Source organism: Eleutherodactylus coqui, chromosome 4 (assembly GCF_035609145.1).
Source record: "Eleutherodactylus coqui strain aEleCoq1 chromosome 4, aEleCoq1.hap1, whole genome shotgun sequence".
NCBI classification, from domain to species: Eukaryota; Metazoa; Chordata; class Amphibia; order Anura; family Eleutherodactylidae; genus Eleutherodactylus; species Eleutherodactylus coqui.
In genome coordinates this window covers 293,613,446-293,638,765 of record NC_089840.1, presented here as the reverse complement: position 1 = coordinate 293,638,765, position 25,320 = coordinate 293,613,446, and the positions used below count along the sequence as shown (strand labels likewise).

Sequence of the window (25,320 nt, the reverse complement as noted above, 5' to 3'; positions counted from 1 at the left end):
CCATTCTAGTCATCTTCTCCCTTCTGGTGGTTTATAATCATTCTGTCCTCCCTGTAATATCAACCATCTCTCCCTGCAGCGACGTCCTGCTGAGCTTGTCATAGACCTGTGTTATATACAGCAGCCAACCAGAGGAGGCAGAGCTGCAGCCTGAGCCAATGATGGGACACTGGGTGTGTCTCAGACTACCTCAGACTACTGCAGGCACTTTGCATAAACCGATCACAGCTCTACACTAATAGACCTGTGCTAAAAGCAGTCAAAGAGCAAAGGCTGAAGAAAATCAATAGCAGCCGATCATCACTTCTGCCTACTAAATAGAAAGTCTTTTAAGACCTTGATGGAAGAGAAGTATTTTCATTCTGAACCTCCTGAAAACAACAGTATTATACTTCAGAGCTGCACTCACTATTCTGCTGGTGGAGTCACTGTGTACATACATTACTTATCCTGTACTGATCCTATGTTACATCCTGTATTATACTCCAGAGCTGCACTCACTATTCTGCTGGTGGAGTCACTGTGTACATACATTACTTATCCTGTACTGATCCTATGTTACATCCTGTATTATACTCCAGAGCTGCACTCACTATTCTGCTGGTGCAGTCACTGTGTACATACATTACTTATCCTGTACTGCTCCTGAGTTACATCCTGTATTATACTTCAGAGCTGCACTCACTATTCTGCTGGTGGAGTCACTGTGTACATACATTACTTATCCTGTACTGACCCTGAGTTACATCCTGTATTATACTCCAGAGCTGCACTCACTATTCTGCTGGTGGAGTCACTGTGCACATACATTACTTATCCTGTACTGCTCCTGAGTTACATCCTGTATTATACTCCAGAGCTGCACTCACTATTCTGCTGGTGGAGTCACTGTGTACATACATTACTTATCCTGTACTGACCCTGAGTTACATCCTGTATTATACTCCAGAGCTGCACTCACTATTCTGCTGGTGGGGTCATTGTGTACACACATTACTTATCGTGTACTGCTCCTGAGTTACATCCAGTATTATACTCCAGAGCTGCACTCACTATTCTGCTGATGGGGTCGCTGTGTACATACATTACTTATCCTGTACTGATCCTCGGTTACATCCTGTATTATACCCCAGAGCTGCACTCACTATTGTGCTGGTGGGGTCGCTGTGTACATACATTACTTATCCTGTACTGCTCCTGAGTTACAGCCTGTATTATACTCCAGAGCTGTACTCACTATTCTGCTGGTGGAGTCACTGTGTACATACATTACTTATCCTGTACTGCTCCTGAGTTACATCCTGTATTACACTCCAGAGCTGCACTCACTATACTGCTGGTGGAGTCACTGTGTACATACATTACTTATCCTGTACTGATCCTGAGTTACATCCTGTATTATACCCCAGAGCTGCACTCACTATACTGCTGGTGGAGTCACCGTGTACATACATTACTTATCCTGTTCTGATCCTGAGTTACATCCTGTATTATACTGCTGAGCTGCACTCACTATTCTGCTGGTGGCGTCACTGTGTACATACATTACTTATCCTGTACTGATCCTGAGTTACATCTTGTATTATACTCCAGAGCTGCACTCACTATTCTGCTGGTGGAGTCACTGTGTACATACATTACTTATCCTGTACTGCTCCTGAGTTACATCCTGTATTATACTCCAGAGCTGCACTCACTATTCTGCTGGTGGGGTCACTGTGTACATACATTACTTATCCTGTATTATACTCCAGAGCTGCACTCACTATTCTGCTGGTGGAGTCACTGTGTACATACATTACTTATCCTGTACTGCTCCTGAGTTACATCCTGTATTATACTCCAGAGCTGCACTCACTATTCTGCTGGTGGAGTCACCGTGTACATACATTACTTATCCTGTCCTGCCCCTGAGTTACATCCTGTATTATACCCCAGAGCTGCACTCACTATTCTGCTGGTAGAGTCACTGTGTACATACATTACTTATCCTGTACTGTCCCTGAGTTACATCCTGTATTATACCCCAGAGCTGCACTCACTATTCTGCTGGTGGTGGAGTCACTGTGTACATACATTACTTATCCTGTACTGATCCTGAGTTACATCCTGTATTATACTCCAGAGCTGCACTCACTATTCTGCTGCTGGTGGGGTCACTGTGCACACACATCCCCTTGTTTGGTGCATTGTGTATACTGTGCACAGTGGGGGTGATTACATTGTACTCACCTGTTCCCTGTGACACTTATATTGTGTCTGCAGTTTGCATCATCTCCTCGGTGCTGCTGCTTTACAGGGACGGCTGCAGTTTTCTTCATATCAGGCGCTCGCAGGAAGTCGGGACGTGAGGACTTTTTACAGTCACATTTATCTTGTCAGCGTCTACACAAATCAGCGGCTTCATTCGTCATCTTTGCTGCTGCGGCGAGCGATGACATAACTGTAATTACAGCATGCAGAAAAATGTCAGGGAGCAAATATCAGAGCGTGCCATCGCCGGGAGGTAAAACCTAAACACAGCACTCCACTGGGACAGTCGTGGTCCCACCCAGCTCTGCCGGAGTCCAGAACGTCCAATCAGCGGGGCTAATCCTGTCCCAGTATCATTCTGGATGGGGACATAACAGCATCACTGCAGGCAGATCAGCCAATCAGGAAGCTGGGAAAGCTGGGTGACCTCTTGTATTTTAATGACAGTTTCCTTGGCTATTACCCAGCTTTCCTGGAAGACATTACATAGAAGAAGAGGAAACTCCATGGAGTTGCCTCTGACCAGAGCTTTGATATTCTTAGTCTTAAAGGACCACACACCACCAGATGACCTTCAGGCAGGACCCCCTATACAGTCAGCTTCACCCTATAGATACAACATTATGTAAGTGGCATGTATATGCTATAACCTTCTCCTTTGTTTCTTACAGGGCGTGCCAAAACCAATCGCCATAGAGCCATGTTCCGGGAATAAAGCCGCCGTTCTCACAGTTTTTCTCTGTCTGCCGAGAGGATTGGCCGGAGTTCCTCCACCAGGACAGTCAGGTGAGGCTCCTATATACGGTCCTAGCTGTGCAATGTATAGAAGAGGCGTCATTATACCAAGGGGGAGTGGGGGGGTGAGAGCTGAACTCAAAAGCTACACTAATCTCTTTGCCAGTTTGCTACAATGTATCAATCTGCAGTCCAGGATGTTCAGCTCACAGAGCATTGTCCAGACTGGATACATTGTATCCACTTCTACTGAGGGTTTGCTACAGTTGTATCCAGTGTAGACAATCCTCTGTGAGCAGCTGCACAAATCTCTCTCCGGTTGGCTTTGTATCAGTCTGGGGTCACGGAGCACGGTCTAGACCGGACACAATAGTAACAGAACACAGCTGTGTGAGCAGGACAATCTGATGCCTGCCATGCAGGAAACTAGTCGCGGCATGCTCTATCTTGCTGTGTGCTCTTGCATCACAGCGCCCATCGTTTTCAATGTGACTGATGGCAGCATTGCAGCGGGGGCTAGGTGCACACCATGTCAGATCTCCTATTGAAAGCAATGGGAGAAACTCCGTGATCCTCAGCCATGGCTGACAGCCGCCACAGGGGATTGCTTCTAACCCGAAGCAATGGCATCCTGGCAGCCTGGCATCCTCGGGCAAGTCACATGGTGGAGAGCGCGATATGGGGACGGGATTCACAGCCCCATAACACACTCCCCCGTGTGACGTTAGATGACATGTCAGCGCCGTTCACTGTTGTCTGTCCCAGTGGCTGGGAGGACAATGAGAAACTCGCATGACAGCAAGAGGGGAACAGAAGCAAACCGCGGTCTATGAACCGGACGCCCAGCGATGGGTGATCCATTGACCTCTCACCACCGCTATCAAAGGCTAGCATGGTGCAGAGCAAGACGGCAATGGAGGCCAGAATGGAGGTCTGTCTTCTACAGCGATGAGTCCTACCAGGTGCAGTGATGACTGGAGGTTGGTCTGAAGAGACCACGTGGGCAACGCCAGGGAGAGGCCTTCACGAGGGAACGTAACACCGGAATTATGGGGTAGGGTGGCACAATGTACAGTAGCCGGACCCTCTAGTCTTCAATCCAGTTTCACTAACAGCTCAGCGTTACGTTCATTGGGTCGTGGAACCAGCGGTAGCGCCATTTCTCTGAAGTGTCCCAGGATCCATTTTTCAACATGACAACACCAGGCTGCACATTGCTGGCCTGACCGTGCGGCCTGCAGCGTCCCCAGACCCGTCTCCCAGCGAGCACATCCGGGACGTCATGGGACAGCAGTTGTAAAGGGAGCCGCCAGCTGCGCATCCGGCTGATTTGCTGCCCAAGTCCGATTTTCATAAGTCCACAACTCTTTCTTCTTAGTGGAATGTCTTGAGGCATGTATAATAGGAAATTGTAGAACGTTTCACGTCTTGAGATTTCCATAAAACTGGATCCCCTTCTGTCTTGTTGGTGAATGTCGCCTTGGTATCCGCACCCCATCCACATCACATAAGTGACCTCTTCATATGAATCAGAATTGATGCAGATTTGTTTTCCCATGTGCAATAATATAAAAGGTGACATATGGCGTCCGGGGGCTGCGTGCGCATGGGGCCCAATCTGCCCCGCAAAGATCCTGCGTAGATTTCAGTAAAAACCGCGGCAGAAGCCTGTAAATATGAGCAGGCGGTCCTGCTGGTTTGCATTGCTGCAGCCACGTTCACTGGTGCTGATCCGCATGCACAATGCCCTTATCTACAAGGCACATGTAGCCGGTTTTTTGGGGCGAGTTGAACGGGTCAGCTGATTGTCGCATCCCGTTTTCTGCTGAATGCAGCTAATCCACGTGTGGATCTGTAACTGCAGTATTGCAAATCCACAGCTGAAATCTGCACTTAAACACGCCGGCTCTGTAGTATCTGCTGTAATAAGAGCGTGGCCTCTGAACAAGGGTGGAACCTGAAGCTTCGGGGCCCAATACGAAACCTGTAACCGGGCCCCAAACTATAATGCTTTACTCATAGTACTGGGTTCCCTATATGGAGAAGAGAGGCCTTATTGGGCCCCTAAGGCTCCTGGGCCCGGGTGCAACCGCATCCCCTATAGTTACACTGCTGCTCCTCACCTCTCCCCGGCGACTGAGTTCATGCATGCAGACGCCGGCCTGTACACAGTCTGAACATTGGACGGAGAGGTTCGAGGTCCCATTCTGATCACAGCCATGGCTGCTGGACTGAAACTACAGAGCAAGTGAGTTAAATGCTTAAATGCCACTATAGGGGATATTATTACTACTAGGGACCCTATGAGGGTCCTATTACTACTGCGGCCACTAACTATTATTACTGGGGCCAATATGTGGGTCACTATTACTACTGGGGAGACTATGGGGGTCATTAAGGTAGACACTATTACTACATGGGCCACTAACTGAGTCATTATTACTTTTGGGGAGACTTTGGGTGTCACTGTTACTACTGGAGCCACTAATGGTGTCACTATTCTTACTGGAGCCACTATGGGGGTCACTATAACTACTGGGGCCATTTAGGGTGTCACTGTCACTATTGACATATTGGTTGTCACACTAAGAATTTTTTTCCCGATGGAATCTGCATTTTAGCCGCTCGGCACTGCAGCTATTTATGGGGATGGATAACGTGAGCGGCGTCCGATCATCACGCTTGGCTCATGGTGACGGCCATCTGTTTTACCTACTTTTATTGAGTTATCGGAGCACGGCAGGGATGACCGAATCCTCTCCCTCATCTGCCAGCAGAGTGATGGGGCGCAAAAGTCACGTGACACGATGTAGATCTAGTATTACCTGACTGGCGTCATCTAATGTTATAGACATATTAAGGGGGGCTACAGCCAGAGACCCAATGATCAGCAGCTATCGCCAAGGGCGGGGGTAGGCTGACAGTTTGCGCTCTGTTAGGACCTAACCTCTCAAAGACCGCATTCTACAAGTAATCAAAGCTCCATTGTTGTTCCACCAGCTCCAATTAATCACTTAGATGTCAGTCAACATCCACAACAACATGTTTTCCTCTGTCTCTCCCATACACAAAGAGGAGATCCTGCTATTCTGTCTCTCCCATACACTACCCATAGACAGGTGAAGATCCTGCTCCCCTATCTCCATCGCTAACACAGCACACACAGGGAAGAGATCCTGCCCTCTATCTATGGCTCTCCCATATACACTGCACAGAAGAGGAGAATCCTGCTCCCTCATCACTATCTCCTTCCCGTGCACTTATAGAGAAGAGAACATCCTGCTTCCCTATCTGTAACACAGTACACAGAGAAGAGGAGATCCTGCTCCCCTATCTCTAACATAGTACACAGAGAAGAGGAGATCCTGCTCCCCTATCTCTATTTCTCCCATACCATGCACACCTACAGAGAAGGAGATCCTGCTCCCCTATCTCTATTTCTCCCATACCATGCACACCTACAGAGGAGGAGATCCTGCTCCCCTATCTCTATTTCTCCCATACCATGCACACCTACAGAGAAGGAGATCCTGCTCCCCTATCTCTATTTCTCCCATACCATGCACACCTACAGAGAAGGAGATCCTGCTCCCCTATCTCTATTTCTCCCATACCATGCACACCTACAGAGGAGGAGATCCTGCTCCCCTATCTCTATTTCTCCCATACCATGCACACCTACAGAGAAGGAGATCCTGCTCCCCTATCTCTATTTCTCCCATACCGTGCACACCTACAGAGAAGGAGATCCTGCTCCCCTATCTCTATTTCTCCCATACCGTGCACACCTACAGAGGAGGAGATCCTGCTCCCCTATCTCTAACACAGCACACAGAGAAGAGAACATCCTGCTCCCCTATCTCTGACATATACAATACACATAGAGAAGAAGAGATCCTGTTCCCCTATCTCTAACATAGCACACGGAGAAAAGAAGATGCTGGTCCCCTATCTCTACCATACACAACACACGCAGGGGAGCAGCATCTTCTCTTCTCTATCTCTAGTTCTTGTATGCAAATACAGAATAACATCATGGCGGACATAATACAGCAGTACTGAGCAGTGTAGATGTGAATCCAGGAGCTGTGAGACAGTAAAACACTTACTATTAGATACAGCAACATTTTTGTGTTTCTCCCTCATGCTTTCACACTTGGCTCCTCCTTCCTCCTCACTTCTGCATAGACTACTATTGGCAGCATGTAATCTCTCCTGTCCATTAGCTGGTGGTATGTCTTGTGAGTGAACAGTTTAGGAAGTGGGAGAGGGAAGGTGCCTGAGAAGTGGAGACAGAAGCCTTCTCCTCTAATTAACTGCATCACAGTTTCTTATCTTCGCTTGTACTATTGATTTATGTAAAGTTTATTGACGGCTCAGAGCCTATTTAATCGTAATGAGCGGAAAACAAGCAAATGGGGTCCCACGTTGGGCGGTCAGTGCCTGGAGACGATCGTGACCTTGCCGTGGATTATGATGACCTTCAGCCATGCAGATGTCTGCAGAGACAATTATTGGAATTACTTATGTATCATAACAAGAGAATGAGAGAAGAACAGACCGAAATATCAGAGCCGTCTAACCTGTTACTGCGGCGGATCCGTGACAGTGGCACCGCCGGGCGAGGTGCCCACTACAGAATGCCATATGTGCCACATATCTAGGGGTGGCTTATATGGGTCACACATACAATGCTACTGTCTATTGGTTGAGTTTTGCCACCAGTGAAGTTGACAGACTATGAGCCGCACATCTAGAACTATGCTCAGAGGTAGGGGGGCACGTAAAATTGGATTTTATTCCTATTTTCCCATCCAATGTTGGGTGCCTTCAGCCTCACTGCCTGCAGTCCCCCACCTCGGCTGCTTCCCACCAGATTCCCATAAATGTGTGCAAAGATTTGTCTCCATTCCTGGAGGAGCTTCAGATAGTGATGGGGGATGATGAGCGTGTTGGGCGCACGGATACGGCGGTCTAGTTCGTCCCGCTCAATGGGATTGAGATCCGCACTTTGGGCCAATGAAGTCTGCAGACGTTCTGCTCCTCCACACTGCGTGCCGTATGACATGGTGCTCAGTCGTGTTGGTAGAGACACGGGAGTTTACCAGAGTATTACCACAGGGGAGGTGATGCCACATAGTCCGGGATGTCTCTGAACCCCATTGGTGGTGAGGGTGGACTTCACTATAGCTAATGGCCCTCGTCCTTCACAGCAGATTCCCTCCACTCTTCACTGTTGGGACGATGCGTCATGTAGAAACCACTTTACAGACAACCACCACACCCGTCCAATTGGAAGATGGTGTCCTGTGATTCATCTGTCCATAACACTTGCTTCCACTCACTTACAGTCCGTCGCTCCAAGCCCCCCCGCTGGGATGTTGTGAGCAGCCGTGCATCCAAGGTAACTCTTCACATGCCGTTCCCTAGGGAGGGTTCTGGTGCTAATGGATGCCCCAATGTCCTGTGAGACCCCTGAGCGAGGGCAGATGATGTATGTGATGTCTTCACAGCTCTACACCTGGTGACATCCCACCACCAGACTCCGTTGTCAGCTCTACACCTGGTGGCATCCCACCACCAGACTCCGTTGTCAGCTCTACACCTGGTGGCAACACCCCAACAGACCCCGTTGTCAGCTCTACACCTGGTGACATCCCCACACCAGTCCCCATTGTTAGCTCTACACCTGGTGACACCCCACCACCAGACCCCGTTGTCAGCTTTACACCTGGTGACATCCCCCCACCAGACCCCGTTGTCAGCTCTACACCTGGTGACATCCCCCCACCAGACTCCGTAGTCAGCTCTACACCTGGTGACATCCCCACACCAGTCCCCATTGTCAGCTCTACACCTGGTGACATCCCACCACCAGACCCCATTGTCAGCTCTACACCTGGTGACATCCCCCACCAGACCCCGTTGTCAGCTCTACACCTGGTGACATCCCACCACCGGACCTTGTTGTCAGCTCTACACCTGGTGACATCCCAGCACCAGACAACGTTGTCAGCTCTACACCTGGTGACATCCCCACACCAGACCAGGTTGTCAGCTCTACACCTGGTGACATCCCCACACCAGTCCCCATTGTTAGCTCTACACCTGGTGACCTCCCACCACCAGTCCCCATTGTCAGCTCTACACCTGGTGACATCCCTCCACCAGACCCCGTTGTCTGCTCTACAGCTGGTGACATCCCCCCACCAGACCCCGTTGTCAGCTCTACATCTGGTGACATCCCACCACCAGACCCTGTTGTCAGCTCTACACCTGGTGACATCCCCCCTCCAGACCCCATTGTCAGCTCTACACCTGGTGACATCCCTCCACCAGACCCCGTTGTCTGCTCTACAGCTGGTGACATCCCCCCACCTGACCCCGTTGTCAGCTCTACACCTGGTGACATCCCTCCACCAGACCCCGTTGTCAGCTCTACACCTGGTGACATCCCCACACCAGTGCCCATTGTTAGCTCTACACCTGGTGACATCCCCCCACCAGACCCCGTTGTCTGCTCTACAGCTGGTGACATCCCCCCACCAGACCCCGTTGTCTGCTCTACAGCTGGTGACATCCCACCACCAGACCCTGTTGTCAGCTCTACACCTGGTGACATCCCCCCTCCAGACCCCGTTGTCAGCTCTACACCTGGTGACATCCCCCCACCAGACTCCATTGTCAGCTCTACACCTGGTGACATCCCACCACCAGACCCTGTTGTCAGCTCTACACCTGGTGACATCCCATGGCCAGACCCCGTTGTCAGCTCTACACCTGGTGACATCCCCCCACCAGACCCCGTTGTCAGCTCTACACCTGGTGACATCCCCCTTCCAGACCCCATTGTCAGCTCTACACCTGGTGACATCCCCCCTCCAGACCCCATTGTCAGCTCTACACCTGGTGACATCCCCCCTCCAGACCCCATTGTCAGCTCTACACCTGGTGACATCCCCCCTCCAGACCCCATTGTCAGCTCTACACCTGGTGACATCCCACCACCAGACCCCGTTGTCAGCTCTACACCTGGTGACATCCCTCCACCAGACCCCGTTGTCTGCTCTACAGCTGGTGACATCCCCCCACCTGACCCCGTTGTCAGCTCTACACCTGGTGACATCCCCACACCAGTGCCCATTGTTAGCTCCACACCTGGTGACATCCCCCCACCAGACCCCGTTGTCTGCTCTACAGCTGGTGACATCCCACCACCAGACCCTGTTGTCAGCTCTACACCTGGTGACATCCCCCCTCCAGACCCCATTGTCAGCTCTACACCTGGTGACATCCCCCCTCCAGACCCCATTGTCAGCTCTACACCTGGTGACATCCCACCACCAGACCCCGTTGTCAGCTCTACACCTGGTGACATCCCCCCACCAGACTCCATTGTCAGCTCTACACCTGGTGGCATCCCACCGCCAGACCCCGTTGTCAGCTCTACACCTGGTGACATCCCACCACCAGACCCCGTTGTCAGCTCTACACCTGGTGACATCCCACCACCAGACCCCGTTGTCAGCTCTACACCTGGTGACATCCCCCCACCAGACTCCATTGTCAGCTCTACACCTGGTGGCATCCCACCGCCAGACCCCGTTGTCAGCTCTACACCTGGTGACATCCCCCCTCCAGACCCCATTGTCAGCTCTACACCTGGTGACATCCCACCACCAGACCCCGTTGTCAGCTCTACACCTGGTGACATCCCCCCACCAGACTCCATTGTCAGCTCTACTCCTGGTGGCATCCCACCGCCAGACCCCGTTGTCAGCTCTACACCTGGTGACATCCCCCCACCAGACCCCGTTGTCAGCTCTACACCTTGTGACATCCCCCCACCAGACCCCGTTATCAGCTCTTCACCTGGGATCTTCTGTGTGATCCTCTCCTTTATACCTAACGCTCTCACATCACCTGATGGAACCGGACTGCAGGGGGTCAGATACTTTCCCCAACATAGTGTATGTGTATTATCACCTTCCCCTTCACTCTATGCGTCTTCAGGCCCCGCATCCGCCCGGTTTGCCTCTCCTATCTACCCTCCTCTGACTTGATTGCGCTTTGGCTTGGATTGACCTTCCAGCCGCAGCAGCGCCGACCGCCTGCGCTTATAATGACTTTGCCATAGAACACAAATTAACTTCAAGGAAAACACTTCAAAATGTAGGAAGGGAGGTCGGTGACCGAGACCCGGCGGGGAGCCCTGCGCCGCGCTCTGCTCTTTACAAAGTAATTTCTAGGTACATGACGAGATGACTGGTAACCGGCAATTATTCTATAAAGCCGGCCACTTATTCTAATCCGATCGTGTGAACCTTCACCGGCAGCGCAAGCCACCGCCTCCTAATGCAGGGGAGAGGGGAGCACCAACTGCAGAGGGGTGGGGGGAGCGCCGCCTGCAGGTAAAAGGGGAGCGCCGCCTGCAGGGGAGATGCGAGCGCCACCTGCAGGGGAGCGCTACCTGCAGGGGAGATGGGAGCGCCACCTGCAGAGGGTGGGGTGGAGCGCCACCTGCAGAGGGTGGGGTGGAGCGCCGCCTGCAGGTAAAAGGGGAGTGTTGCCTGCAGGGGAGATGGGAGCGCCACATGCAGGGGAGCGCTACCTGCAGGGGAGAGGGGAGCGCTACCTGCAGGGGAGAGGGGAGCGCCACCTGCAGGGGAGAGGGAAGCGCTGCCTGCAGGCAAAAGGGGAGATGGGAGCGCCCCCTGCAGGGGAGATGGGAGCGCCCCCTGCAGGGGAGAGGGGAGCGCCCCCTGCAGGGGAGAGGGGAGCACCACCTGTAGGGGAAAGGGGAGCGCCGCCTTCAGGGAAAAGGGGAGCACCGCCTGCAGGGGAAAGGGGAGTGCTGCCTGCAGGCAAAAGGGGAGTGCTGCCTGCAGGCAAAAGGGGCGTGCCGCCTGCAGAGGAGAGGGGAGCGCCACCTGCAGGTGAAAGGGGGCAATTATTTACTATAAAGCCGGCCACTTATTCTAATCCAATCGTGTGAAACTTCACCGGCAGCGCAAGCCGTCGCCTCCTAATGTAGGGTAAAGGGGAGCGCCGCCTGCTGGGAAGAGGAAAGCGCTGCCTGCCGTGCTCCCCAGGCTTGCCGGTGATTGGGCCACAATGATGGGTCCTTTCCAGAGTTGTAGCCAGGTCTTCTTGTACCCGGAGCAAGAAGCCAAGGTACAATGTAACAAACCCTCAGCAGTGTGAACAAGACTGGTGTAAATAGTGAATGTCGCATTCATTGACAGCAAGCAGAGATCCTGAAAATGACAAGGATTTGAACCACACAGTATATTACAAACCTGTAGCCGGTTTATCTCCTGTGTACCGGCCCTTTTAGATAACTGATGGGTGTAGACAGCGCAGCACGGATCAGATTCTGTACCCCCCCCCCCTTCCCCCAGGGTCCCTCTTCTAGTCCCCCCCCCCCATCGCCGCCATACTCTGTCCGTTCTGCGATGACAGAAGTGGCAGCGCTCTCTCAGAAGTGTCTCGCACGTCTCCAGCGCTCACACAGCGGATTTGTGATTTCAAAGGGAATAATGCAGAAGTTTATTTTGATTTGACGGATCTGGGATTGCGAGCCCCCCGACATCTGAGCCGCGGAGCGTAAACAGGGGGTGATTTAAAGGGGAAAGGTCGAAAAGCCAATGATAACGCAACCAGCGGACCTGATGGCGGTGACATGACATTAGATCTGGTCTGAAGAGCTGACAGTCGTGGCGCTGCCTCGTCTCATGAAGCGCTGGTCTCTGAGTCAGACTGATATCTGGCCCCCCGGACCGCCCGTGTTATACTCCAGTGCAGCTCCGCAAAGAGACCCTCCGAGCCGGAAGAAACAAAGATGGCGGCACCGCGGCCCCGACTACCGGACGCTCACTGTGTATTAGTACGCATCAGCTGCTCTGACCGCCGGCCCTGGTTACTCCTAGCATGGAGTGCCTTGGGGCTCGTTCACAGGACATTTGCGTATTTCGGTCCGTGAGATACGCGCCATTTTTCCTGCATGTATATATGCGTATTTGCTGCACATGCCGGGTTTTCTGCGCACGAATTCACTGCATTTTTTTCATGTACATAAAAAAACACAGATCTGAGTAACCCAATGGAAATCACTGGGGTGTATGCTTCCAAACACAGCGCCACCCTAATGCGTAAGGTTATATGTGGTATTGCAGCTCAGCTCCATTGAAGTGAATGGGAGCTGAGCTGTAAAACCAGATCCAACCTACGGACAAGGGTGGCGCTGTGATTGGAAGAAAGCAGCCGTGTTTTGTTTTTTTTAAACCCTGGACAACCCCTTTAACATCACCCCATAAACTCCATAATGGCTGACTATGGTAGCATCCAGAGAGAAGAGCAGCTCCGGAGCACAAACTGCTGCACAGATGAATAGAGCAGGAGCCCAGAGACGGTGCATCGTCTTATAGTCTCCAAGCTGCGCCCGGGTTTATGAAGTCCCAACGCCGCCATATTTATTGCTCATAAAGTCTGAATGTCCCAGAGTCGTGTCAGTAAAGTCGCGCTCTGCGCTCATCATCATCCGGATTTACGGCTCCCTCTGGACTGTATAATGTTACGAGCTGTCACCTGACCTCATAGTTATGGCCGCTATTATCCTGCTCCCTGGAGACGGAGCACCTGCGGAAGACGGGGTGCGCGGGCTCGGCTGCGCCCGTACAGTACATCAAACGCAGAACTGGTGGCGGATCTCAGTGTTGTGTCCGGGCGCAATGTTATCGGCAGATGCTCTGCAGGACGAGATGCTCTGCAGGACGAGATGCTCTGCAGCTTCCCCCTTGTGTTTTCTCACGACCTTGAAGTGTCCTTCTGATCTCAGATGCTATAATGTGCCGTCCCTCATTCATTGTTCTGTATAGGGGGATCAGCTGCGACCGTTTATTCTGCGATTACACACCGTCCCTCTTGGTCGGCGCTGCCACCACACATGCCTGACATACAGCCAGGCCTCTCCAATTAACCACCATGGCGAATATCTAATTATTAGCGGAGGCGCTCTGGCCGCGCTGTTTTCCAACATCCTCCATCCCAGCTGCTTCCATGCAGCATTCACCCACCTGAGCCCGAGGTCCGGATTACACGCTGATGATGAGGATTGTAGTGATGGACAACAGATGACCTGCGCTTCATAGAAGAAGGCAGATCGGGAGGCGATCACATGACCTCCATGACCCCTAGAGTCGGGCCTATAGTGGGATGGGCAAAAATAATCGCTAAATGAAAATGACGAGGCGCCGCGCCCCCGGGGGCTCCACCAATGCTAGGTTGCCAAATAGTATTTGCAGTTGGATTGAACGTCACTGTGGCGTGAGGTCATCGCGATCTTGTGATGTCATCAGTGAAGGTACTGGATGAATAGGATTTCATCACTGAGGCACGGCAAACCTCTTACCTCACCTATTTGACTGATCCTTTGTAAATTGATCATCTGCATTTGTGCCGCGGTCATATGGGTTGCCTTCCATTGGAACATGTCTTTCATGGGAAGTAAAGCTAATTAATTACGGTGCTCCTTATTGATGTATGAGAGTAACCCCGTGCCTTCTGATGAGACTCCACCCCTGCGGAGCTATGTGAAGAGCGCCAGTATTTTGCAGGATCACACATACAGGAGTAAAATTCTAGACAGTTGGGATTTAATAAGTGCTCCCCCTACTGGAGCCTTCATGTAAGTGCGGCTCAGTTTATTATCCCAAGTGAGTTGGGTGACGAGATTGTTTTCACAATCATCCACTGTCCTGAATAGTATTGACTCATGTTTCCCTTCTGAGGCTTTTTTCCTGTTGGGCTGAATAGGTGGCTTGTAGACTCCTCCTCTGTGGAGCTCCATGTGTACGCTAGTAGACTCCTAGCCATACAGAGCTCAGTGGGTGAGCTTGTAGACTCCTTCCCTGCGGAGCTCAGTGGGGAAGCTTGTAGACTCCTCCCCTGTGGAGCTCAGTGGGGGAAGCTTGTAGACTCCTCCCCTGTGGAGCTCAGTGGGGAAAGCTTGTAGACTCCTCCTCTGTGGAGCTCAGTGGGGAAAGCTTGTAGACTCCTCCCCTGCGGAGCTCAATGGGGAAGCTTGTAGACTCCTCCCCTGCGGAGCTCAATGGGGAAGCTTGTAGACTCCTCCCCTGCGGAGCTCAATGGGGAAGCTTGTAGACTCCTTCCCTGCGGAGCTCAGTGTGGAAGCTTGTAGACTCCTTCCCTGCGGAGCTCAATGGGGAAGCTTGTAGACTCCTCCTCTGTGGAGCACAATGGGGAAGCTTGTAGACTCCTCCTCTGTGGAGCTCAGTGGGGAAAGCTTGTAGACTCCTCCTCTGCGGAGCTCAGTGGGAGAAGCTTGTAGACTCCTCCCCTGCAGAGCCCAATAGGGAAGCTTGTAGACTCCTCCCTTGCGGAGCTCAATGGGGAAGCTTGTAGACTCCTCCCCTGCGGAGCTCAATGGGGAAGCTTGTAGACTCCTCCCCTGCGGAGCTCAATGGGGAAGCTTGTAGACTCTTCCTCTGTAGAGCTCAATGGAGAAGCTTGTAGACTTCTCCTCTGGGGAGCTCAGTGGGGGAGCTTGTGGACTCCTAGCCATGCGGAGATCAGTGGATATCTTGTAAAATCCTCACGTGAATCTAGGTGGGTGGCTTGTAGACTCTTCCACTTGAGCTAAGTGGGTGGACTTCTAGGATCCTTCCCCGTGGTGATCTCTGGGCAGCCTTGTAGACTCCTTCCCTGCACAGCCAAGTGAGTGGTCTAGCAGACCCCTCCTCTGTGGGTTAGTAGGTCGGCCTGTAAAAACCTTCTTAAACCAGTTCATTAAATTCACATCAAAAGTGTAGATTCCATAGATGCAATCAGCTGCTCTGTGGCCCTTGGAGATAGGGGGCCCAATCCTAATTGGTTTCAGCCCATTTGCTATTGGGCGGGGAAACCTTGTGCCTCCCCTCTACAGAGGATCTGTATTATTAACAAGGATGTGGGGAAATGGACACGCGGTTCATGGAATCCATGTAGAGTGAAAAAAATTGGGATTTTCCATCCAGGACAAAAAATCCCAACACCACAGTGGGTGAGGGACCCCGTTTGATCTTTGCTATGGGGCCTCCCTCACCCCACTCATTTAAACTATTGAAGCCCTATATGCAATGTAGATCATGTCACTGCATCATACATAGACCGCTACAATTATAAAGAGGGGTCTGAAAAGAGCTCCCCCTGCTGCTGCCCCTTTGTAACTGCCGGCCCATAGAAGTACAACGTGTGGTTTCTGCTCTATAGCTTATACTGTATATTATCCTGTGGAGGAAGGAGGGGCAGTGAAAAGAATCGTCTTCTCAGACTCCTCCCCTGCAGAACTAATGGGGGGTGGGGATTATAAAAGAAGCCAAAGCAGTCATCCCATGTTGGAGCCTGATACATATTGTAGATCAAGTCATTAATGCATAACTAATGGGCGGAGCAGTTTAAATCATTGTCTTTTCAGACTCTTCCCCTGTAGAGCTAATGGGGTAACTGTAAATAATCAGTCTTCTCAGGCTCCACCCCTGAAGAGCTAATGGGGGAGGGCAGTTTAAATAATCATTGTCTTTTCAGGCCCCTCCCCTGAAGAACTAGTAGGAAGTATATAGTACAACAAACCAAAGCATTCATCCCATGCTGGAGCCTGGTATGCATTGCAGGTCAGTATCACACATATAAGGGTAGAATAACAGGCAGTCAGAGCTCCCCCTGCTGGTGCCCCCTGAAAATGCCAGACTGAAGAAGGTCAATGTGCGATTTCTGCTCTGCTGCTCATAGACTGGGAGAGGGGCATCCATTATCTATCTTTTCTTTATAAGTCACATAAAAACTACCTGCATTGGAAATGAGGCTCAGAAGACAAATGCGCACTTTATTTTTTATGCCTTTTGAAAGCGTGTAAAGACATTGTCAGCTCTCCAGATGTTGGCAATAAACTTGTAGAGCGGGGAGCATGGAGGAGGCCGGGCGCTCGCTGCAGATAACAGAGCTGCGGGCTCCAATAAGTCATCACATGATGGCTGTAATTCGCACTATATGCAGGGAGTGCCTATAGACATACATCGTCAGCCAGGAGCCGTTGTGCGGGATCAATGACGGCGCAACATACCTTTATACGAGGCATATAAAACCTCTGATTGCTGCAGTGTAATAAACTTACAATAAGATTCATCATTTATCTCCAGTGCCGGGAATCATCGCCGAAAACGAGAATCTCATCAGCAAGGTCTGAGAACCGTAAATAACACCCAGCGTGACCTCACGCCGCGAATGTGAGGGAGGGGCCATGCAGCCGCCACCCGAGTGTCCGTCCAGTTTACGGGGCCCAAGTCCAGTGTGAAAACCTGCTAATAGGCTTCGGGTGTAATCATGGCTGGCGTCCTGTCCAGGGGTGCAGGGCACCAGGCAGATGTATGCTGCAGGCGATTGCCCTCATTAGGTCTTCCTGGCCAAATGATCTTCCTCCATGTGGCAAAATCTTACGGAGCTACATGAATCATCCTCCTCCTGGCTCTGCCTCCTCTCTCTTAAAGCTCCAGTCCATCAGCACCTCCCACAACACAATCACTTATTTCTGCTACTGTATTTGTTATGCACTTGGTTCTGGTACTGTATTTATGTACTGAGCTTGGTTCTGGTACTGTACTTATGCTGTGAGCTTGGTTCTGGTGCTGTATCTATGTACTGAGCTTGGTTCTGGTGCTGTACTTATGCTGTGAGCTTGATTCTGGTGCTGTATTTATGTTATGAGCTTGGTTCTGGTGCTGTTTTAATCATATGAGCTTGTTTCTGCCATATTTATGTTAAGATTGTTTCTGCTGTAGTACTTATGTAATGAACTTGGTTCTGGTACTGAATCTATTTTATGGTGCTGTATTTATGATATGAGCTTGGTTTGCTTGGTTCTGGTACAGTATTTATATACGGAGCTGTTCTGGGTGGATTTGCTCCTAAAGTGCTACTTTCTGACGAGCTCAGTATACTGGGAGCTTATTCCTATGATGGGGCTCACAAAAACATTTCATTACAAAGTGTTATTTAACCTGAAGCCCCCGCTGGGTGAGATGTACTAAGACTGGGGGTCTTACATCTGGGAGCGGGGGTCACATACCTCTTACTTCCGCTGTCGGAATCTACTTCAGCTCTGAGCTGGTATATACGTGCGCTATAGTTTGCGCCAGTTACTCAGGTACATTATATAAAACCGTGAAGCTGCAGAGGCTGAAAACCAAGGTGACAAATCCAGCGAGAGACTAAATGTCCTCCTGATTCTGCTGATTCCGCACCAAATCACCGATAGATTCTCCCTTTTGTCTTTCAGTTCATCACCATTTTCAGGATCTCGGTTTGCTGTCAGTAGCAGGAATCAGTCATTGCTCACAGCCAGAGGCGGCCCTGCTCACGGCCGGTCCTGCTCACACTGCTGAGGGGTTGATACATTGTACCCAGTCGGCACACATCAGATCTGTTACAGTGTAGCAGTGCAGGCCATTGTAACAAATCCACAGTAGTGAGAAGTATCCAAGCAGATCGGGTTTTAGCTTCTGTATGTATTCAGTGACTACTTGCTGACAGGAAGCAGAGATCTTGAAAATGATGACGAATTGCTACACAAGGTTTATTAGATAGTTGCTGAACTTTCCATTGCGCAGTGTGTTGGGGGTCTTTTACTGGACACCGGCCCTTTAAGTGCGGACAATCGCATAGATCCCAGTTCTCCTGATATCAGGAAGCATCATGTAAGAAATTTGGCGCACGTTTGCTACAAGATAAGCCACGCCCCTAAAGAGGCATCAGCCGAGGAGGGCTGGAAGAATGTGAGGGTGGTGGAGGGGTGACGGGCGCTATACTTGCTGTGGCATCACCGCCGCATTCTCTGTCCGCCCCCGGCTGGTTGGCGTGGCGGTCCGGACCGCGCAGAGCCGCTCACTGGAGATGTAATGATCCTCTAATTATGATAATCACTCAGAAGATTCATAGTATCGAATGGAGAGAAGAACTCGCTGCGAACCGCAGGAGGCCGAAACCAATCAGGTTGAGCAGTGGGGGCCAATCATCCTCCCAGAATCCTCCACTCCTCAGTCTACTCTTACGTCGCTCTGTGGAGTCGTTGTCTGGGACTTGTAGTTCTCCAGCAGTTGTCAGAGGTTACCCAGAGTGAATGTAGAGGGGGGTCAGTCCGGCTCGTCTTCAGCTGTAATGGGATCTGGCCGGCCGCCCGCTCTAATGTATAGTGAGTGCTGCATGATATGGGGAGCCAGAACCCCTCCCCCATCATGTGGGACAAAGGATCTGCAGACTATTACACCTCTGACCATTAGAGACCTGCAGCACATCGCTCTGCCCCCCCACCTCCTGATGCATAGTGATATATATGCAGATTATTACACCACTGACCTCTCTGGAGATCTGCAGAACATCGCTCTGTCCTCTTCACCTCCTCATACATAGTGATATATCCTGCAGATTATTACACCACTGACAATTAGAGATCTGCAGCACATCGCTCTGCCCCCCCCCCCACCTCCTGATGCATAGTGATATATCCTGCAGACTATTACACCTCTGACCATTAGAGATCTGCAGAACATCACTCTGTCCCCTCTACCTCCTGATGCATAGTGATATATCCTGCAGACTGTTACACCACAGACCATTAGAGATCTGCAGAACATCACTCTGCCCCCCCCCCCCCACCTCCTGATGCATAGTGATATATCCTGCAGGTTATTACACCACTCACCACTAGAGATCTGCAGAACATCACTCTGCCCCCCCTCCACCTCCTGATGCATAGTGATATATCATGCAGATTATTACACCTCTGACCATTAGAGATCTGCAGCACATCGCTCTGCCCCCCCCCCCCCCCCACCTCCTGATGCATAGTGGTATATCCTGCAGATTATTACACCACCGACCTCTCTAGAGATCTGCAGCACATCGCTCTGTCAGTACAGTGGTGAGATATGAGGCTCTGCTGCCTGAGAGCTAAGAGGAAACCGATGGAGTTGTAACTGCAGCTTTGGTTGTGACTAGAGAAGTAACATGTACGTTGCTGGCGTTCTCTGTGTGCGATATATAGACGGACACGGGCGCCTGGCGACGGGGTGAGGGGGAGGGGTCTCATTCCGAGGTTTCGTCCTCTAGATTTCGCTTTTGTTCCGTCTCTTCCGTGATTGACGCGGTAAATTACAGATGATGGCGGCCGGCGCACTAACAGCTTCTGCAGCAGCAGATTCCTGTAATTATACTTCAATTAACCTTTAGCGACTAGTCGTCCGCCACTTACTTTCTGCAAGTTTCTATAGCAACCAAAGCAAAAAGCCGTGCGGTGATCGGGTGACGCAAGGGCATTGTTGTAGTGAAATCTGCGCAGGGCACGGTCAGCGGTAACGAGGGTTACATCGCAGCTGCTGATTAGTGGCCGCACTAGCGTCACCTTTGGTCCGGGTCATATTGGGCCAATTCAACCAGTCACGGTTTGGAGGCGGCCGCAGTCGTATCTAACGCGCCGCGTCCGCTGCGATGAGATCATAGATTCTATAGGATGAATAGACAAGCCTCTTGTGCTGAGGAATGCACGGAGTTAACTATGTGACCCCCCCCCCCCCCCCCCCATTATAGACTCTTCAGATATGGTGCGAACGTCACAGAAGAGATCTGATCTGTAGGACAGCGAAGTCTGTGCAAGTGAGTGACTCCACCAGCAGAATAGTGAGTGCAGCTCTGGAGTATAATACAGCATGTAACTCAGGGGCAGTACAGGATAAGGAATGTATGTACACAGTGACTCCACCAGCAGAATAGTGAGTGCAGCTCTGGAGTATAATACAGGATGTAACTCAGGATCAGTACAGGATAAGTAATGTATGTACACAGTGACTCCACCAGCAGAACAGTGAGTGCAGCTCTGGAGTATAACACAGGATGTAACTCAGGATCAGTACAGGATAAGTAATGTATGTATACAGTGACTCCACCAGCAGAACAGTGAGTGCAGCTCTGGAGTATAACACAGGATGTAACTCAGGATCAGTACAGGATAAGTAATGTATGTACACAGTGACTCCACCAGCAGAATAGTGAGTGCAGCTGTGCAGTATAATACAGGATGTAACTCAGGAGCAGTACAGGATAAGTAATGTATGTACACAGTGACTCCACCAGCAGAACAGTGAGTGCAGCTCTGGAGTATAATACAGCATGTAACTCAGGGGCAGTACAGGATAAGGAATGTATGTACACAGTGACTCCACCAGCAGAATAGTGAGTGCAGCTCTGGAGTATAATATAGGATGTAACTCAGGAGCAGTACAGGATAAGTAATGTATGTACACAGTGACTCCACCAGCAGAATAGTGAGTGCAGCTCTGCAGTATAATACAGGATGTAACTCAGGGTCAGTACAGGATAAGTAATGTATGTACACAGTGACTCCACCAGCAGAATAGTGAGTGCAGCTCTGGAGTATAATACAGGATGTAACTCAGGATCAGTACAGGATAAGTAATGTATGTATACAGTGACTCCACCAGCAGAATAGTGAGTGCAGCTCTGGGGTATAATACCGGATGTAACTCAGGATCAGTACAGGATAAGTAATGTATGTACACAGTGACTCCACCAGCAGAATAGTGAGTGCAGCTCTGGAGTATAATACAGGATGTAACTCAGGAGCAGTACAGGATAAGTAATGTATGTACACAGTGACTCCACCAGCAGAATAGTGAGTGCAGCTCTGGAGTATAATACTGGATGTAACTCAGGATCAGTACAGGATAAGTAATGTATGTACACAGTGACTCCAGCAGCAGAATAGTGAGTGCAGCTCTGGGGTATAATACAGAATGTAACTCAGGAGCAGTACAGGATAAGTAATGTATGTACACAGTGACTCCACCAGAATAGTGAGTGCAGCTCTGGAGTATAATACAGGATGTAACTCAGGATCAGTAATGTATGTACACACTGACTCCACCAGCATAATAGTGAGTACAGCTCTGGAGTATAATACAGGATGTAACTCAGGAGCGGTACAGGATAATTAATGTATGTACACAGTGACTCCACCAGCAGAATAGTGAGTGCAGCTCTGGAGTATAATACAGGATGTAACTCAGGAGCAGTACAGGATAAGTAATGTATGTACACAGTGACTCCACCAGCAGAATAGTGAGTGCAGCTCTGGAGTATAATACAGGATGTAACTCAGGAGCAGTACAGGATAAGTAATGTATGTACACAGTGACTCCACCAGCAGAATAGTGAGTGCAGCTCTGGAGTATAATACAGGATGTAACTCAGGCGCAGTACAGGATAAGTAATGTATGTACACAGTGACTCCACCAGCAGAATAGTGAGTGCAGCCCTGGAGGATAATACAGGATGTAACTCAGGAGCAGTACAGGATAAGTAATGTATGTACACAGTGACTCCACCAGCAGAATAGTGAGTGCAGCTCTGGAGTTTAATACAGGATTAAAAAGATTAAAATCGATAAATCGCCAGGCCCAGATGGAATACACCCAAGGGTACTAAGGGAACTAAGTGACATGATAGCTAGACCACTATTTCTTATATTTATGGACACTATAGAGACTGGGGTTGTACCATCAGATTGGCGCATTGCCAATGTGGTTCCAATATACAAAAAGAGGTCCAAAAGTGAGCCTGGTAACTACAGGCCGGTAAGTCTCACTTCAATAACTGATAAAATATTCAAGGGGATTCTGAGAGACGCCATCGATGAGCACCTCAAGGAGAACAAGGGAATAACTCCTCACCAGCATGGATTCATGAAGGGTCGCTCATGTCAGGCCAATCTGATCAGTTTCTACGATGAAGTAAGCTCTAAGCTGGACCAGGGAGAATCTATTGATCTTGTATATCTGGATTTCTCTAAAGCCTTTGACACCGTGCCACATAATAGGCTAATATACAAAATGAGGCAGCTCGGACTGGGCGAAAACGTGTGTAAGTGGGTAAAGAACTGGCTCAATGATAGAAAGCAGAGGGTGGTAATAAATGGTTCGTACTCTGATTGGGCCACAGTCGCTAGTGGGGGCCACAGGGCTCAGTATATTTATCAACGACCTGATAGAGGGGCTGCACAGCAAAATATCAATATTTGTAGATGATACAAAATTATACAATATAATTAATGCAACGGAGGACAAGGTGCGGCTACAAACGGACCTGGATAAGCCGGGGGATCGGGGAGAAAGTGGGAAATGAAGTTCAATGTGGATAGACAGGCTGAACTGGATGGACATCGTCTCCCATCAGCCTATCAGACTGTCACTGTGTGGGGGTGCAACTCGGGATCAGCGCCGACTATAAAGTAATTAACAACAGCAGTTCGCACTATAATGAAGGGGAAGGAGGGGGTAAACCCGGGAGGGGGTGGGGTGGGGTGGGGGCCCTGGGTTCGGGTTGGGTCCCTTGTTGGATTTTTCTTCCACACTTGTCGCAGCATGCTCTATTTTGCTGTGGAATCCGCGCAGACAGCGCCCACTGATGTAGATGGAGGCGTCTGACGGGCAGCCCATACACAATTAACAACGGTGCGGGTAATACAAACAACAACATAATCCTGTGCTGCAGCGACCGCCTGCGAGCCTCCGCAATCCAGGTAAGTGCCGCACGCAGGGCCACCGGCCTTCCCTTGGAAGGACAGACAGAGGCCGCAGCGCGGGCACTCTGAGCAGGTGGCGTTGTTGTTGGCGCATTTCATGCCCAGCAGTGGGATTCTCTCCTCTCTTACGGGGAAGAAGTGCAAGATATTTCAAAACTCAAACCGCCACTGGCGAAAACCAGCCGCCCTCCACTACCGGTGCCCCATCGTACTAATTACTAGGTACTGGCCGTGGAAAGTACGTTTTTTTCTCCTGTGGCGTTTCATCTGAGCCGTTATGCGTATCTGAGAGTCCATTTTGATTTTTGGTTTTAGAGCGAGATCCTTATTATAGGGATCTGCGGAAGATCAGAAGAACTACTAACCCCAGCAACACAACTCAGGGGTACAAGACAATGCCGGTGAAACATGGCGGCCCCCGTCCTGTATCACATCTTGTATCCAATCTAGAGGCGGTACAACAGGGTACTAGAGCCTCCATCCCCGCCTGTATCACATCTTGTATCCAAGCTAGAGGCGGTACAACAGGGTACTAGAGCCCCCATGCCCACCCATATCACATCTTGTATCCAAGCTAGAGGCGGTACAACAGGGTACTAGAGCCTCCATGCCCGCCCGTATCACATCTTGTATCCAAGCTAGATATGGTACAACAGGGTACTAGAGCCTCCATGCCCATCCGTATCACATCTTATATCCAAGCTAGAGGCAGTACAACAGGGTACTAGAGCCTCCATGCCCACCTGTATCACATCTTGTATCCAAGCTAGAGGCGGTACAACAGGGTACTAGAGCCTCCATGCCCCCCATATCACATCTTGTATCTAAGCTAGAGGCGGTACAACAGGGTACTAGAGCCTCCATGCCACCCGTATCACATCTTGTATCCAAGCTAGAGGCGGTACAACAGGCTACTAGAGCCTCCATGCCCCCCATATCACATCTTGTATCTAAGCTAGAGGCGGTACAACAGGGTACTAGAGCCTCCATGCCACCCGTATCACATCTTGTATCCAAGCTAGAGGCAGTACAACAGGGTACTAGAGGTTATATCAGTACTGGAGCGTAATAAGAGGAGCAGCTGATATCACTCACATATATAATGTCGGAGGGGGGGGGGCAATAGATTATAATTAACTGTTATATGATCAGTCTCTTTCCATCCTGTAATGGCTGATATCAGGGAGTAACAGCTTGCATCCATTGACTGCCAGTCTCTCTACAATTATAGGCCCATTTAGACGCTACGATTATGGCTCAAAATTCGTTAAAAGTGTCGTAAGTTAGCGATAATCGTTAGGTGTGAACGCGCCCCTTGTGCACTCCGCGTTGGTCGTTCGTTCGTCGCAGTCCCTCAGTCCGCCTACAATCCCTCGTTCGTCGCAGTCCGTCAGTCCGCCTACAATCCCTCGTTCGTCGCAGTCCGTCAGTCCGCCTACAATCCTGCGTTCGGACGTTCGTTTATCATTTGGTTTACATGTAAGTCTTTCAGTCGTTTCCGATCTTTACCTCCTTTCTCCCCTCACTGACGGCCGCGCCATTCACACACAGTGCCGCTCAATTGGGATCGAATTCCGAGCGAAAATCTCTAAAAGGCCCTTTCCTCTCCTCCGCTCGTGGCCCCTCGTGTCTCCGGCTGCCGCCGTCTTCCCACCGCGTGGCGTCTGCGGTTTCTTGTCTTTTGG

The 25,320-nt window shown here is 50.5% G+C and overlaps 1 protein-coding gene across 1 annotated transcript in view; it reads left to right on the top strand.

Annotated features, from left to right (window-relative positions):
* The window catches only part of ATRNL1 (attractin like 1), a 379,911-nt gene that overhangs the window by 350,193 nt on the left and 4,398 nt on the right, over positions 1–25,320 (top strand). The window contains exon 28 of the mRNA XM_066601402.1: positions 2,925–3,039. Within this exon, the coding sequence (XP_066457499.1) occupies positions 2,925–3,039 (115 nt within the window). The remainder of the gene's footprint in view (positions 1–2,924; positions 3,040–25,320) is intronic.